This window comes from Magnolia sinica, chromosome 4, assembly GCF_029962835.1.
Source record: "Magnolia sinica isolate HGM2019 chromosome 4, MsV1, whole genome shotgun sequence".
Taxonomy (NCBI): domain Eukaryota; kingdom Viridiplantae; phylum Streptophyta; class Magnoliopsida; order Magnoliales; family Magnoliaceae; genus Magnolia; species Magnolia sinica.
The window spans coordinates 26,737,245-26,754,320 of NC_080576.1; the positions used below are offsets into that span (position 1 = coordinate 26,737,245).

General features: G+C 39.6%; 1 protein-coding gene across 1 annotated transcript; it reads right to left on the reverse strand.

Annotated features, from left to right (window-relative positions):
• Positions 1-7,734: 7,734 nt before the first annotated feature.
• On the reverse strand, positions 7,735-14,629 carry LOC131244418 (alpha-galactosidase-like). Its single transcript, XM_058244024.1, has 15 exons — positions 14,449-14,629; positions 13,784-13,842; positions 13,357-13,413; positions 12,718-12,752; positions 12,437-12,540; positions 12,230-12,305; positions 11,461-11,519; positions 11,310-11,375; positions 10,883-10,966; positions 9,982-10,046; positions 9,809-9,891; positions 9,637-9,727; positions 9,070-9,119; positions 8,204-8,344; positions 7,735-8,094 (listed from the first exon to the last, which is right to left on the reverse strand). The coding sequence occupies exons 1-15, from the start codon at positions 14,610-14,612 to the stop codon at positions 8,008-8,010; spliced, it is 1,221 nt and encodes a 406-aa protein (XP_058100007.1). The 5' UTR covers positions 14,613-14,629; the 3' UTR covers positions 7,735-8,007.
• Positions 14,630-17,076: the final 2,447 nt, after the last annotated feature.

A 17,076-nucleotide genomic window follows, 5' to 3' on the forward strand; every position in this document is an offset into this window, starting at 1 on the left:
TCAATGATTATTAAATTTTGATACAAGTAGCTTACAACGTGGCACCCACGCTTTGGTCAAAATGAAGTTTGCTACACTACATCCAACATGCTAATATATTTCCGTAGGATGCATTTGGATGTTAGCCTTTTAATATTTGTGTAATCTTTTGTTTATACGACCAGTCTCACTTTATATGGGGTATATAAAAAATTAAAGAGTATTGCCAAATAAAATATCTTAATTTAGATATTTTATTGCTTTGATCATTTGAAAGGTTGAAATCTTTTAATAAAAGAGTAGTTTTAAGTATTTACTACTCAAAGATAGGCCTATCATATGGATGGTTTTGATCATTGGATGGGTTATTGATGTAGAGCGGGTCACAGAAACTTTCATGTCCAAGATGGACAAAAGAAGGCTTAATCGAAGGTGGAAGTGATCCGAACCGTCAAAACTCTAAAATAGAACATTAAAATAGGCATATCTCATAAATTGGAATGGGTTATTCAATGTACTATATATGATTTTGGGTAGGAGAAACTACCTTAGCCAACCAACCCACTACACTGGGTTGCCCATGCTGAATTTGTGAAATTCCATTAGATTAGTGGTCGAAAATCAATTTTATTTCCATTTTTACTATTTATACTAAGTTTTAGTTCAATCATAACTTTTATCCATCAGCTTTTTGGAATTGTGTCCAACATGAAAAAGTCGTACAAAATTTAGGAGAACAACGTGGTTAGGCTAAATAGGACACTCACTATTTTTGGCCAAAAACCAATAAATCTAGTGAAAATCATGATTGTTTATAAATGGTAATTTTACTATTTATAATAAGTCACCATTTTTAGGGAGTTAGAGTCTAAAACTTTGTCCTAAGTTTGAGCTCATTATTAAAGGGTTGTAATTTCATTTTTTTAATCATTAATTAATTTATTTTTGAATTTATTAGAAGTTATTTTCACGTTTATCCCTTGTGGATTCGAGGGAGCTCTGTGAGGAGTCTACAGAGCTTTGTGGCTTTAGAGTAGATATCTCTTGAGGACGACGGTGATGGCCCTCATTACATCCCTCTCTGCATCACAAAGCTCTGCCCTACAACTCCCTGCGTTATATACATATCAATTCAGCTGATGTCCATATATCTAATTATACTCTATCAATATATAAAATAACTCCCCCTTTGCAAGGGTTCGAGTATCCATAGGTGGTAGACTCTCAGGTGTTTCAACGCCCGATCATGGGTTCGGGTATCCATAGGGGGTGAAATTCCACTAGGGTGAGTGTGTGGGGTATGTGTGCATGTGTAATAAATAAATAATAATAATAATAATAATAACTCCCTCTTTGCAATGGATTTTGGATCCCATCAAATCACCGGTCTGGATATGCGTTCACCTATCTTGACCTATGGAGATGCCGCCCCAAGAGTGGCCCATTGCATTGGACATCCGAGGCACAAATTCGTACAATCATAGCCGCTGGATCATTGGATTTTAACTTGGATATATATAATTCTTTATTTTGTAACCGTCCTTTTTAAGCCACTGATCAGCAATTGCTAGGATATGAGCCCATCCAAACCGTTTCCCTCCTGAGTCTCGGCAAAGACAGTAATCCAAATCGTTCATCTCGTCGGTCCCACCACGGATGGGCCTACTTGAATGGTCTAGACAGTTCATCTCTTGAGATTGGCCACGTGGTTATCTCCTAGATCACAGAATGAATGAGCCCTGCTGCAAAAGTCCCACTTCTAAGGGGCTGGATTTGTTTTTTTATTTTTTTTTATTTTTTTCCCTTTTTCCCGTGGCCCGCTCATGGTGGGGCCAATTGGATGAATGGTACGGACCACCATGTGGATGGGCAGAAACAAAGAGTCGAGAAATACCAACCATGTTCATACTAAATATTCGATTAATATTTTAAACTTTCTTGTGTGGACCACCAAATTAGGTGTGCCTAGAGTCAAACCCCAAAAATACCTAAAATAATGTATTAGTTGGGCTGAAGGTCAGCAGCGGACTGTGTCATGCTGGCATGCGACTATTGTCAACAAGAGCCACAGCTATGAGGTGAAGCGGACTGCCTGCTAAGGAACTCAGTATCCCATACTCTGTGGGGCCCACTGTGATGTATGTGTTTTATGAACTCCGTCTATCCATTTTATCAGCTTATTTTGGAGCAGGAGCTGAATTAAAGTATATCCAAAGCTTAAGTGCACCACACCATCAGAAATAGTGGGGATAATGACATCCTCCATTGAAACCTACCTGGGCCTCGCGCTGATGTTTATTTATCATCAAAACCTGTTTATTAGGTCATAGAGACATGGATGAAGGGAAAGCACAAATATTAGCTTCATCCGAAACTTCTGTAGCCTTCGAGAAGTTTTCAGATGTTCAATTCACACTGTTTTCTGTGACGTGGTACACTTGAATTTTTGATATGCTTCCATTTTGATCTCATACTGTACGAGCTAGTAAAATGGATGGATGGCATGGATAATGCACATACATCACAATAGGCCCCACACGTTTACTACAGCACAATGAGTTACATGCGATCCCCTTTCAGGCAAGGAAGGCGTTTAATGAGTTGCATGAAATGGGTAGGAAGGTTGATTCAGTCACATGGGTAGTTTCATAAGGGTTTTAAGATTATTATTATTATTAAAATGGTCCCAACTTATGATCTTTTAATATTTTTGGCTTTCCTTTATAATTTTTTTCAGGCCTTTAGCCACTTTTTGAAAAATTAGCAGACCAAAATACCCTTATTTGGAGCCTAGTGCCCACACGGACATTTTGAGTGTAGATTCGATTCTCACTTGGTGATTGGGCTTACTGGAAGGTAGATTTAATTTATTATTTAATTTATTCATTCTTTTTGTGGCCCATCATTTCTTTAGGAAGGCAATATATGAGTTCTCCATGGTCCACAAAACCTAGCAGCCGGTAACAAGCCATTCATTGCCAACTATTTTCCTGTCGTGTGGTTCATTTGATCGGCAGGTGTGGCTCATTCTTTGGACCATGACTTTTCATGAAATTCCAATGAGAATGAAAATGGTGAATTCGAAACATACACCATGATGGGCTCTACATATGGTATCTAAAGCCTCACAACTCTTAATACAAGACAACCTTAACTCTTAACACATGACAGCGTTGACCTTTAACACATGACAACCACAACCCTGACGTTTAACACCACAAGGACACCATCTGTGGAGCCCACTGTCGGGTATGTATCAAATCCACTCCATCAATTAGAGTCAATGTTTCATAAAAGGCCATGTGTTAAGGAATAAGCCATGTTCACAGGTCAAGTGGACCATATCATAAAACATATTTGAGAGTGAACGGCTATTATTATTGTTTGTTTGGGTTCCATCATATCAGTCTGAAGTTAGCATATTACTATTGAAATAGTGGGCTACTAAGAGAATTAACGAATTGCATGTCTTCAAGTGGGCCCAATCATCATGTTTGGCTACCCCAAGCATGGAGAGTGAGCTTGAAAGCTTCTCCAGCAAGTAAAAGCAAGCACGAGTACAACTCTCATAAACAAGAACATTTTGTTCCATGAAAAAGCTAAAAAACTATCAGAAACTTTAATAAAATTGAAAATGAAAAAGGAAGCAAAGGCCAGTACTTTAAGATCATTTTAGTAAACATCCCTTTCCATAAGCATACCTCATGGGCCATATAGGTTTTTTTTTTGTTTTTTTTTATTTTTTTTATACTTTGTTTCATGTGGTGTGGCTACTTCGTGATTGGATTGTGTTGATTGAGTTGGGTGCCCATGTTCATGAAACGAACCTATTGCTAGGGTTGGACTAGGTAGGTCCACAATGGCTCAATACAACCTTAGATTTTTGCTTGCAAAACCAACTCTAACAATGGAACATGCAGGATTCCATCAAAATTAATTATTAAATAATTATTATTTTGTTTACATTTACACCTTAAATTTTGCCCATCCATGTTGTTAAAAAAGATGTCTTAAATCTGAAAAGTTCTGAAAAAAGTTCGACTAGTTGAAGTAAGTTCGACTTGAAGTCTAGCGACAATGTATCTGAAATTTCCAAGGTACTCGACCAGTCGAGGAATAGGCTTGACGAGTCGAGGGTTACGCAGATGATGCGCGAACTGCATAAATTTGAGGCTGTTTCAGAGAGGTGCGTAAGTGGAGTTTTGTAAACTATAAATAGGAGTCTATAGGGCCATTATAAGGTATGCTAAGGCTTTTTAAAGGTATTCTAAGGGTTAATATAAGGGGTTCTAGAGTTTGTAAAAGGGTGTAGCAAGGGTGAGATTTGATGTTGTTCGAATCGGGTAAGTCCATTCTCTTTGTAATTTATGCTTTCATAGTGGAATTCCGTCGTTTTGTGCCGTGGTTTTTTCCCGAAAGGGTTTTTCACATTAAATCTTTGTGTTCTCTTGTGATTACTTGGTGCTCTTGGATTGCTATCCTAGATCCATATTTATGTGATTCCGCAGCCCAAATCCCAACAAGTAGTATCAGAGCAATCATTGGGGCATAAATATGAATATGAGGGATAAGCAATAATGGTAAGCACTATGTATGATATTGAGAAGTATTAAGGGAAAAATAACTTTGAGTTATGGAAGATCAAGATGATCAGTTCCTTAATCAAGCAAGGTGAAGATAGTGCTCTTGAGGAGTGAAAGTCTACTATGACTGATGATAATTGAAATACTCTTAATAAGAACGCCTTATCATCGATCCGTTTATGTCTCACGGATGAGGTTCTCTACAATGTCATGAGGGAGAAAACTGCAGCTAAGTTGTGAGCAAAGTTAGAAGATGTCTATGCGAAAAAATTCTCTGAAAATCACTTACACTTGAAGCGTTGGTGGTATAACTTTAAGATGGCAGATGGTGGAGATATGGAGGCTCACATCAACAACTTTAATAAATTGGTTTGCAAATTACTGAATATGAAAGAAGTAATGAAAGATGAGGAACAAGCATGTATGTTGCTGAATTCTCTTCCGGCATTGTATGAGTCATTTAAGGACACAATGTACACCACGAATAAAACCTCGAGTGTCAGCACCGTTATCTTAGCCCTTCAAGGGAAGGCCATGACAAAGTTCAACCGTGATATGGGGATATCTTCTGATACACTGTTTACGAGAGGTAGAAATTCTGAACAAGGTAGAGGATCTTCAAGTTCTAGATCCAAATCCAAGGGCAATGACAAATGTAAGTTAAAGTGATGAAATTGTGGGATGAAAAGACACATGAAGAAGAATTGTACAAATCTTAAATCTAAGAGAAAAAAATCTGAGGCTTCGTACAGGGAGGATGCCATGTCAAATGGATCGAGTGGATGTGATGGTGATGTTTTTTCTATGTCTACGATCAGATGGCCATACAATGATAGTAGGGGCAAGTGGTTTCTAGACACAGGAGCATCCTTTCATATGACTCTTCATCGAAATTGGTTCGCCAGCTACAGACAGTGCGATGGTGGATAAGTATTTATGGGCAATGACAGTGCCTACAATATTGTGACTGTTGGTATGGTGCGCATTAAGATGTTTGATGGGATAGAGCATACCCTAACTGATGTGAGGCACGTTCCTAATTTGAAGAAGAATCTAATTTCTCTTGGTGTACTTGAAGTAATGGGCTACAAGTTCACATGTATTGGTGGTGCTCTTAAAGTATCTAAGGGGTAAGGGTAATTATGAAAGCGCAACGACTTGGTAACATTTATAGGTTGATCAGAAACACTTCAACAGGTGGAGCTGCAGTGGCTGTAGCGGATTCCACCTCTACACGTGTATGTCATGCAGGGCATGACTACATGAGCGAGCGGGGTATGAAGGCTGAGACGCGCAGACAGAAACACAAAATAGGTGGAGCAACTACCTGTGAGAAGAATCACACAGTATAATCGTAGGATATAGCTGAAGTACATGAACGATTCTAATATCGCATATGCTCTCGTTATAGGCGGGGGGGATCTGTCTACTATTCAGACGGCTCTAGGTGAGCCTGGTGCTAAGGTGACCATAGGCAATATGATGGACTCGTTGTACCAGATCAACACATGGGAGCTGGTGGAGCTTCTAATGGGCCGAATAATGGTTAGATGTAGATGAATCTTTAGGAGGATACAACATAAATATAAAGCGAGATTGATAGCGAAAGGTTATGCTCAGAGAGAAGGGATCGACTTCTCAGATATATTCGCGCTAATGGTATAGCAGGTGTCTATTAGATCCGTGATTGGCGCTGATTGGCCAATGCGATCTCGAGCTGGAAGGATGGATGTGAAGTCTGTACTTCTGTACGGAAATTGGAAGACCAAATATACATGAAGTAACCAGAGCGATTCAAAGTTAAAGAGGCTGAGAAAAAGAGTTTGCAGGAGGTCGTGGTATGACCTGTCGCCTAGGCAGTGGTATAAAATTTGATTCTTTCATGGTGAGTCAGGTATTATATGTTGATGACATGTAGATCGCCAATCATGACATGTCTGAAATCAACGTACTATAGACTCGCTTAAGTGGGACATTTAAGATGAAGGATCGCGAGGCTGCAAAGAAGGATCTCGGCGGTGATGTTCTTTGAGACTGAAAGAGGAGTAGACTTTGGTTATCTCAAGTAGAATACCTTAGGTAGGTATCGATCACGTATGTGATGGACTAGGCAAAGCCGTAGAGCGTTCCCTACTCGTCTCTCCTCAAGTTTTCCTTAGGACATGTCCAAAAATGGATGAGAAAAAGCAGGATATGTCTCATGAGCCTTATTCGAATGCGGTTTGCAGTGCATGTCATGGTCTATATTAGACCGGTGATTTTACGGGCAATCGATGTTGTGAGCAACTATCCCGACTAGCAATATTGGATGGCGGTGAGATGGTTACTTCGACACATTCGAGGTACAGAAGACTACATCTTACTTTTGGGAAGACAGGAGCAAAGGTGGTTAGGCATGTAAATTAAGATCTGACAGACATGCTCACCAAGGTCGTTCCTACAGAAAAGTTCAAGTTTTATGCAACTTCTCTGGGCTTAGCGATAACGTAAAAGGATGATGAAATGTGCATGAGAAGCTATGATGCGATGTAAAAATAAAAGAAGATGTCAATAAGCTACACGGTTGAAGATTGAAGACACGGTGAAGATTGTTGTTAAAAAAGATGTGTTAAATCTGAAAAGTTCTAAAAAAAAGTTCGACTAGTCGAAGCAAGTTCGACTCGAAGTCCAACGACAATGTATTTAAAATTTCCAAGGTCCTAGACTAGTCGAGGGACAGGCTCGATGAGTCAAGGGTTACGCAGATAGTGTGCAGATTCTGCGCGGACTGCGTAAATTTGAGGCGGTTTCAGAGAGGTGCGTAAGTGAAGTTTCCTAAACTATAAATAGGAGTCCGTAGGGCCATTTTAAGGTATGCTAAGACTTTCTAAAGGTATTATAAGGGTTTCTAGAAGAGGTTCTAGGATTTACAAAGGATGTAGCAAGGGTGAGATTTGAGGTTGTTCGAATCGGGTAAGTCCATTCTCTTTGTAATTTTTACTTTTATAGTGGAATTCTATCGCTTTGTGCCGTTGTTTTTTCCCGAAAGGGTTTTTCATGTTAAATCTTTGTATTCTCTTATGATTGCTCGGCGCTCTGGATTGCTATCCTAAATTCATATCTGTGTGATTCCGCAGCCCAAATCCCAACGATCCAAACATAGGTTATGATTGTAATTTAGTTGGACCATGCATTTAACTAAAGATATTTTTTCACGTTCACACCTTAAATTCTATCATCCAAACATAATTTAAAATTGTACTTTAGTTTAATCGATACATCCAAATAGAAAATTTCAAAGTCCCAAGTAAGCTAACTCAACCTAATAGATAATAAGCAAACTAACTGAGAGTTCAAGCCATCTCTTTCTTAATATAATGGAAAATGCAGCAACAAATAATAATACAAACATAACAAACGTATACATATCCACGCAATTAATAACAACCCTTCCAACAACTACCTTCTACTGTGGTGTAAGAACATACATCTTGCACGCATGGGAATCAATGGTGGCTTTCAGTTGTCCACTAACGGAAGGTATCGTCGAATGCTGAAAATTAGAGCATATGAAAATTGAATTAGGTTGGAGATATGGTCCCATAAGTAATGCATAAGAGGATGATTAAATCCCAATAAGACGACCCATTTGAAAACCGTACCGTCCATACGTCTCTAACATCAACGACGGTTGATGATTTAAGTCCAATGTCGGTCCACTTAGCCGTAATGGATGCTGTGGAAGATCCTCTATTCCACAAGACGACAGCTACTCTATGGCCGCTTAATGGACCAGCCCAAACCTATGAAATTTCGACAGTTAATCATTAATCATTGATTAAGCTTACCAAAAAGTAGTTTTGATGTCTCTAAGAAGGCTGTAGGTAGAGCTAGGCATCGAGTTGGACCGAGTTAGGGCTGACACGACTTGATCTGATTTTGAAATAGACTTGACCTGAACTTGACCCGACTTAGTACCGAGTCCAGCATGCCTGACCTGATCTGAGTCCGGGTCTAGATTGGACTAATCTGGATTGAGTCTGACTCGGTCACAAGTACCAAGTTGGCATCGAGTTGGGTCGGGTGCAATGGGTATCCATGAGCTAAAATCACAATTCAAAACCTAAGTGAACTTGCTGGAATTGCAGCCTTTCCATCATCTACACAGCATCTCAGTTATGAAACGGGTTTTATATATATATATATATATATATAGATATATCAGGTTGAGTCGAGTCGAGTTATACTGGGTGACCTGAACTCGACTTAGTTTGAGTTTGAATTGGACAAAATCTACTAGGTTCGGATTGATTCACCCACTCGATTCGGATCAAGTCGGGTCTGAATGAGTTGGACGAGTCAAGTTGTCCTGTGCCCAGCTCTAGTTGTAGGTTCAAAACTTGCAAGCCTTCTGAATTCCTATAAACAGATAATCCAAGTGAGACAGTTCGAGTCATCACTGAGTCATGTCGAGTGGTTTGAGTCAGTGAGGTAACATTAGAGATGGAGATTAAGTAGGAAAGCTTACCTCTAGATCTCCATCCTTCTTGACTTTCTTCCCTTGAACTCCAAGCTTATCTGCCATAACAAGTTCCGTAAGACCAACCACCTATAAATCAGACATGCATCTCTGGTCCTCTATTTATGCAAAAGGGGCCTACTTGGCTATGTAATTCTATAATTCAAGCCACCCATCTTGTGGGCCATACTGTTGATGGGCAACTACACAAGGATCACACCATTGCATACACTCCATATCTTTATTGAACATAGGCCATTGGTTCAAAGATCATTAGCTAGACAAATAAGATTGCCAGACCGATGTGATATCTATAATCAGATGAATGGCTCAAATCATCCATAAGCATCTACATGAGCAACTCAAACTCATTCGAGTTCAATTTGGTTAGATCCCATGAGCCAGTACTGAAGATATGCCTAACTCGAATGAGTCACACCCAACTCCGGTGAGTCGCGACTCAACTCCGGACCGAACGGGTTGGTTAGAGCCACCGAGTCTTGAATCTATGAGAACTGGTTTATGGGCGAGTATGAATGAAGGAAATAGAAGGGAGACTAAACCACCGGCCCATACCTTGATTGACAGCAATGACTTCCTTATTGTTCAACAACCCCAGTGTTTCATCATCCAACGATCGGAGATCACATCCAAGCAGTAGTGGGGCCTACATAATCATACAACACAATAATCACGTGCAAATTCCGTTAATTGAGCCAGACCCAAGGCCGGATTCCGGTTTACGTACCTTAGCCAAAGCCCATATGCTGAAATGCGAGCGGTATTCCTCGGTCGACATGCCTCCATTTCCAACTTCAAGCATGTCGGGATCTAGTGTTTTAAACATGTTTTGAGTAGTCAATATATATGATACATAGAAAGATAAATCTTGGCTATGGCACTACATAAAAAAGGGATTACCGTTCCATCCACCGGGCCCCGCATATGCTGCCCATGGATCATTCTGATCGGCGCGTGATGTAATACTTGAAAGGGAGTAAAACAACGTTATTTTTCATCAAGGAATTCAAATTACATAGCGAAATGATTGGCATGACTCTTTGATGGTCCAATAGATCGATTTAGACCGTCCATTAGCTCCATCAAATGTTTCATGGGCAAAAATCACACCGATTAGATGATTCTCTGTTGATAGATGTCATAAATCTGTAAATTAACATGTCCGTTGATGACAACTGCTTGATGCCATCGAAGGCTAGTCGATGCTATCGAAAAAATTCAGAAATATTACAATTGTTTGTTGGACATTAATGGTGTCCTGCTCAATGCCATTGAATGGGGCCCCATGTCATCAACAAACTGTCGATGACATCAAAGTCCAATTGAGAAAATTCAGAAAATCCATGTTTAGCCGCTGGAGCGATTTAGTGTTATATTCGATGCCATCGAGGTCCCATCAAAGGTGCCATCAAATAATTGCACAGAGTTACGCAGAGTTGCGTAAGTGTAGGATTTGTTTTCTATTTCGATTGTGATTCTCATAGAGGCTATATATGTGTGTAATCGGGAATATGGAGGATATCAAGGTATGTTAAGGCTTTTTAATTCGTTTCAAAAGGGTTTCAAGGGCTTCTAATGAGATTTGACGCGTGTTTAAATCGAGTAATTTCTATCTCTTATAATTTTCTACTTACATAATGCATATTGGTCGCTTTGTGTTGTGGTTTTTTTTCGAAAGAGTTTTTCACATTAAATTCAGTTTGTTTGTGATTGGACTTGGTTGTTACGATTGGAATATTTTGCTTAATTCATCTTTGTATGCTTCCGCGAGTCCCCCTACATTCTCAAGACCAATAATTACCTCTGCCAGTTATCTTTGATGTCTCCCGTTGTTCTCCAACTGTTTCCTATAGCTGGCGCCCAAGTCGCAGGGTCTTCTTGCCCCCTGCATGTATATCAAACAATCTTGAGATTATAAAGAAAGGTAGTACTCCTAGTCCGCCACCTGATCTATGTGGGTGAGTGAAGATTCACTCCAGAAGGCCTAGGCCCACCATAGATAGGCCATGGGTGGTCCTCTTTTTCTGCAAAGACGAATCGGACCATTCGAAAAATGGACTTGGATGTAAACCGTCTACCATTCTATGTTTTTGTCTATGGTTAGATCAAATGGCTAGGAGCATTTGTGGCAGTCAACACTTTCCAACATGGCCTATTCATGGTGGGACCTACATCACATACACATGATGGGTCTATTAGCAGAGAATGTAATAAGTGAAGTAGCCCACCATTCACAAAGAGAAAAAAAGATGGATCTGCCTGTGTTGAGGAGAGCTTTGCTCATCTTAGAATACCTGTTTCATGAGCTAATCTTTCATTAATACTCATTGCATTAACATATAATTACCTAATTATCACTAATCGTTCGTCTTACAATACCTATCTTGTGGGCTCTCTCCATTATTATGACAATTATCGTATTTTAGATAATCGATTCCCTGCAAAACACAATAGAATCATCCACAAATGGAGATCGATCTCGTTGAATTCTTCGTGTTAGTCGAATAAGTAGTAAAAGCTCTCGTATGCAGCATTAGCACATGTTTATCAGCAGTGTTTAAGTATTTTAACCTTCACCTGCCTTCATCAGTGAATGTGGTCATTGATCTGAGCCATCCATCAGAACCCATTACTTGGATAGGCCATTACCCAAAACCCATATTCAGTTGTTCAAGATCATGGATACTTGGCTTTTGTTCAAACCATTGAGGATTGTGAAGGTTAACAAAAACCCACTCATGGGTGCATGCCATGGTCCAATATAAATTGCTTTCTACCTAGCTATGCTGAAAATTTCTATTTATGAGAAGTGGGTCCACCTAGGGTTATCGAGGACCGGTTGATCATATGAAGTTCGCCATAAATAACCATGATTCAATAATCACAGCCATAACATTAACGGACATAAAATATGGACGGCGGTGAGAGTAAAAATGTTCTTACCATCCATTTCAAATGCCCTAATTTGTATTATTGAGATAACCAAATCAAGGCAATATTGGGGAAATACAATCCACAATGGGCCCATCCTACCCATTGGTCCACCGTGATCATAGATGGTCCCACTTGGTCCCCAGAGATAAATCCGAACCGGATCATAACTCTATTACACAAATTCAAAAAACTAAGATAATCCGACCGCACGTACCCATGAAGCGAAGGTGTTTGCATCCTGTTCTTCATATCCAAGTGACCCTGGCATGGTCTTGGCACATGTTTGGGTTCTAAAAATTTCAAACCATGATTTAAACACTACACTAATCAAAATTAGAAATCCAAGGCTTAGTAAAATATTACAAAAGATAAAAGTAATGGGTGATTGATTCAATGTTTTAGATGTAAATACAGTAATTACCCGGCATCGCCATAGATTCCAATCTTAAGCCCTTTGTTATGGACATAATCTGCTAAAGCCTTCATGCCTGAGGGGAATATTGAAGCTTTTGGTACCAAGTTTCCCTGCCATGATACAACATTTCAGACACAAATGTGGAGTCTTGAAAAAATGGATTAGAAGGGTTATGGTCTTCTTTCAGGGAATCCCCCATCTACAATGTGGTCCATCAGATCAATGGTTCAGATATCTGAACCATGGGCCTCACATGTATTTGGGTTCCAACCAACATCAAACCCAACCTTAGAGTCTCTATTCAGTTCTGCCCAACAGTCATCTGGTAAAAAAAAAAAAAAACAAAAAAAACCCAAGTCCTTGGTTATTAAAATCTATAGTAATGGGAAATGCTCCCACTATAAGTTCTAGTGTTTGTAGTTGCATCAGTTCACTTGGACAGTCCAATCCATCGATCTGATCCGTCTAATAAGTCCACAATGCATTTCATGGGCTATGATACGAAAGTGCAGTGCTCGGTTGATCTAATCAATCCTCGATTTGTCGTTATTTTCTATAGCAATTGATGAGATGGTTACAATTACCCAGGGAAAGTGAATCAAAAGAACTTCATCATAGGTCCTAAGAAATAGATGGATCAAATTGTTGATTGGACCTATTTTGCGAAAATAACTTGACCATCCAAATTAAGGGCTATTGATCAAATGGGTGATATTTGTCAGATCTGTTTAGTGTTTACATGGTAGGCCATGAATTGTATGATGGACCAAATGAACAGTCTAGATTAATGGATTGGACTATCTAAGGGTCCTAATGCAACTTATATTGCTCAGAGAGAGAGAGAGAGAGAGAGAGAGAGAGAGAGAGAGAGAGAGAGAGAGAGAGTCTAATAACTTATAAATCAAAAAGAGAAAATGAGACCAGACCTAAGTTTATATATTCATATCCCACCGCTGCAAGACCAGTGGACACCATTGCGTCGGCTACAAAATTACACTATTCCATCAGTTCTTCAATGAACAAAATGTGCGAAATTACTTACTAAGAAAACATATTAAAATCTGACTTTTTAAATATAGAATTATGTAGACCATCTTACTCTTAAAACAATTATTAAATTTTAACAGAATGAAGGATTTTTTATCTGACGAATCCTCAATAATGAATTTATGAGGATTTTCTTAGTAAAACTCTAATAACAGGTCCAACTCCACGGTTTAGTGGTAGACAGACTCTATTTCAATATTGAGATTATAAGATCGAGCGCCCATGTGATGTGGGTGCGTGTGTGTGAGTTCGAGTACTACAAAAAAAAAAAATAAAACACACTCTAATAATGAAATAAGAATCTACCTGTCTCGCGGATCAACTCCTCATTAAGCGTGCATGGGAAGTGGTTAAAGCTATTCCATCTGTATTTCGATATGCAATGTGATCATTCGCTATTATAGACACCAAAGGCTTTCAATTGGGCTATGATGATTTATATCCATTTTGGATGCATTTTATATTAGATATTAAGGCCTGTTTGGATGCCACTTTAAAATGGGTTCACTTCATTTTTGTTAATCATAATATGTACTATTTTAATCCTCAACAAAAAGAAATATGATCTCTAACACATAAAATAAGATGAAACTCATTTTTAGGTGGCACCCAAACAGCCCTTGGAAATCTCTCTAGCTACTTGTTTGATAATTGTGAGAGTGAGAAATAAAAAATATTAGATCTCCATGAGTGGCTCGAACACCTCATGCTGAAATCCAGGCCATCCAAATCATGGGTCTAGTTATGGATTTAACATGACCATAAACATCAGGCCATCAGATGATGCTGAACATCCTATCAGATGGATTCAAATCGACAGCCGAATTAGGTGATTAAGATTGTCAATCAGTTGGGGTTTTGGCATACACTCTGCCTTCGCCGGGCCCACAGTTTGGACGGTCTGGATTGACTTACATGCATGCCACGTGCAAGTTGGATGAAGGAAGAGCCTATTTGAGATGTGATAGTACCCCATTTGTGGCGTGAGACCGAGGCCATTATTCAACAAGCTCCTCCTTGTGGGCTTGGTATCGCTACAGTTCAGTGGTCGGGCAGCAACAGCAACGGATAGGATTGCATGGAAGAGAGAGAGGCAGAAGAACAGAGAGGGGAGCTGAATCAACGGTCGAGTCATGACTCAGTTAGTCTGTTTTAACGATATTGTGAGTTGATACACGAGCGGTGGGAAGGATTTATAGAGGAGACTCTGCCTTTGGTGTTTATGTAATAGCGACGGGCCCAAAGCAAAACACCGTCGAACCTCTGCTGGATTACATAAGAAATAGTAGCCATTCTGTCCTGTGCGATTTGAAAAAATTATCGATGGGGAAAGATGATGTGGGTTCCATGTTTTGAATTGACAAGACGTTGTAAGTGGGCACCACCTGGATGGGAGATTCCTAGGAAATATTCATGATATCTTGTTCTTAAATTACACGGCTGAGACGAAAACATTACAATGGTCCACATTTAATGGAAAGAAAGCTAAATATGAAAGGTTTATAATAATTCAATGTACGAGATTTCAAGGTCATTCCCCTTTCACAGCGAACCCAATAATATCAACGGTTTGGATCATCAAATTATGGTCCCCCATATACAAAGTCCAACTCGTGCGTAAGCTATACCTTTGGTTATGAGGTGGACCGTTTTCTTTTCCATGGGATACTTGTTTTTAATTTTAACCCGTTGTATCCATTCAGGAAAACGGCCGCAGGGGTGCTCAGCCCACACCCGTGTGGAATCCTGGCCATCCTCGCGGTACATGTGATCATATTCCGTACGCTTGTCAGATCCGAGCTTTCCATCTGGTTCAGCTGAATGATTAGATCATCTGGGTCAATCAAAGTTTGTTTCACTTCTCAGGTGTGCCTCACATTCGATAGGCTTCATCCTAGCGACTGATTTCTATGTCAGCGGATCTAAACAAGTTTAATCATCTGATGGACAGATCAGATCGCCTATGCATTGCATGGGCAGGGCTCCCACGCATGTAGAACTAGAAACTAGGGCGGGTTGGTGCTCAACCCTAGCCCAATATAAGGTTCCTATACCTCAACCCTAACTCAACCCAACCCAATTCCAGGTGGGAATTCTCAACCCAAGCCCAACTTAGGCGGGCTCAGTCAGGTTGGTTAGGTGGATGCATACTAATATTTTCATTATTATATTAGTTTATTATATTTCTTAGTTTCTATGCCTATAATTTTATTAATTATATATGTAGTTATTTATGGTAAAGAAATTTATTTTTCTAAACAAATAAGCTAAAATACATTACAACTACTCCTTTAAAAGTTGTATATCAAGCAATATATTTGGGAGAGAGATATTTGGCATATCTTGTTAGCTTGAGTCATTGAAAATGACATGAACCAATGAAACCCGACGACATTGGGATTTCCCGTGCCTTCAACACAAATGATCCACACTCACAATTATAATTAATTTATAAGAAACTTATATATTGATCGGGTTAGGGTTGGGTCGAGCAACTCGAGACCTCAACCCAAGCCCAACCCAAGTTTTATCGGGTTGGTGTTTGTATGGCCCAAGCTCGATATCAAACTCGATACATCCTGCCTGAGCCCAACCCAATGTCGGGTCGGTCATGGGTCAATCGAGTTGAACCCGCCCAACTTTCAACCCTATTAGAAATAGAGCTGGGCACAAACTGACCCAATCTGATGGATCTGACCCGATGCGAACCGAACCGAAGGCCTGAATCAGTGCGGATTGAGTAGGATCAGTCGGATCCGACCGTTCATCGGATCGAGTTCGGATCGTGGTCACTCCGGATCGAATGGATCTGATCCGATCCAGATCAATTATTTTTTAATATTTTTACCATAATTATATATAGTTTTTAACTTTTTATTTTTACCCTACCCAGCATTGAGTGTCTGTGTATTAAGGTACATACTCTGCCAGAGCATCAAATAACTCCTTGTGCTCTCGTTTAAACTTTTAAGTATTTTCATATACCGCCATAAGCGCGAAATATTTGAAAAGCGAAACTGCCTTGAATGCAAATTTCCTTCGCAGGAAGTTCATGCGCTGAGAACCTAAGTGGGGCCCACTGTGATGCTTGTGAGAAATCTTTCACATCCATTCTTTTTGTAAGTTCATTTTAGGTTATGAGGCCAAAAATTAACCATATCCAATGCTGAAGTGGGCCGAAAACGTTGTAATTGAACGTCCACAGTTGAAATATTTATGGGGCCATAGAAGTTTTGAATCATGCTAATATATTTTTTTTTTAGTTCATCCCAGTCCTAATGACATTATTAACCGTATGGATGGCGTGTAAACATCACTGTCGAACCCAGGGAGGTTTCAACGGTTAGAATTTCCCTGAACACCTATTCCTTTAGCACGGTCCACTTGAGTCTTGGATCCTGCTCACTTTTAGTATCATCTCCTAAAATTAGCTCAAAAAATGGATGGACGTAGTGGATTCCTGAAAAACATCACGGTGGGCCCCACCTAAGTTTTAAGCGCAAGAACTTCCTACAAAAGGCTTTCACAAGAAATTCGCGTCCCTTTCACTCCCCACGTCTCTTACTCTTCGAAGCCCTAAATCTAATCCCTCTCTTTCT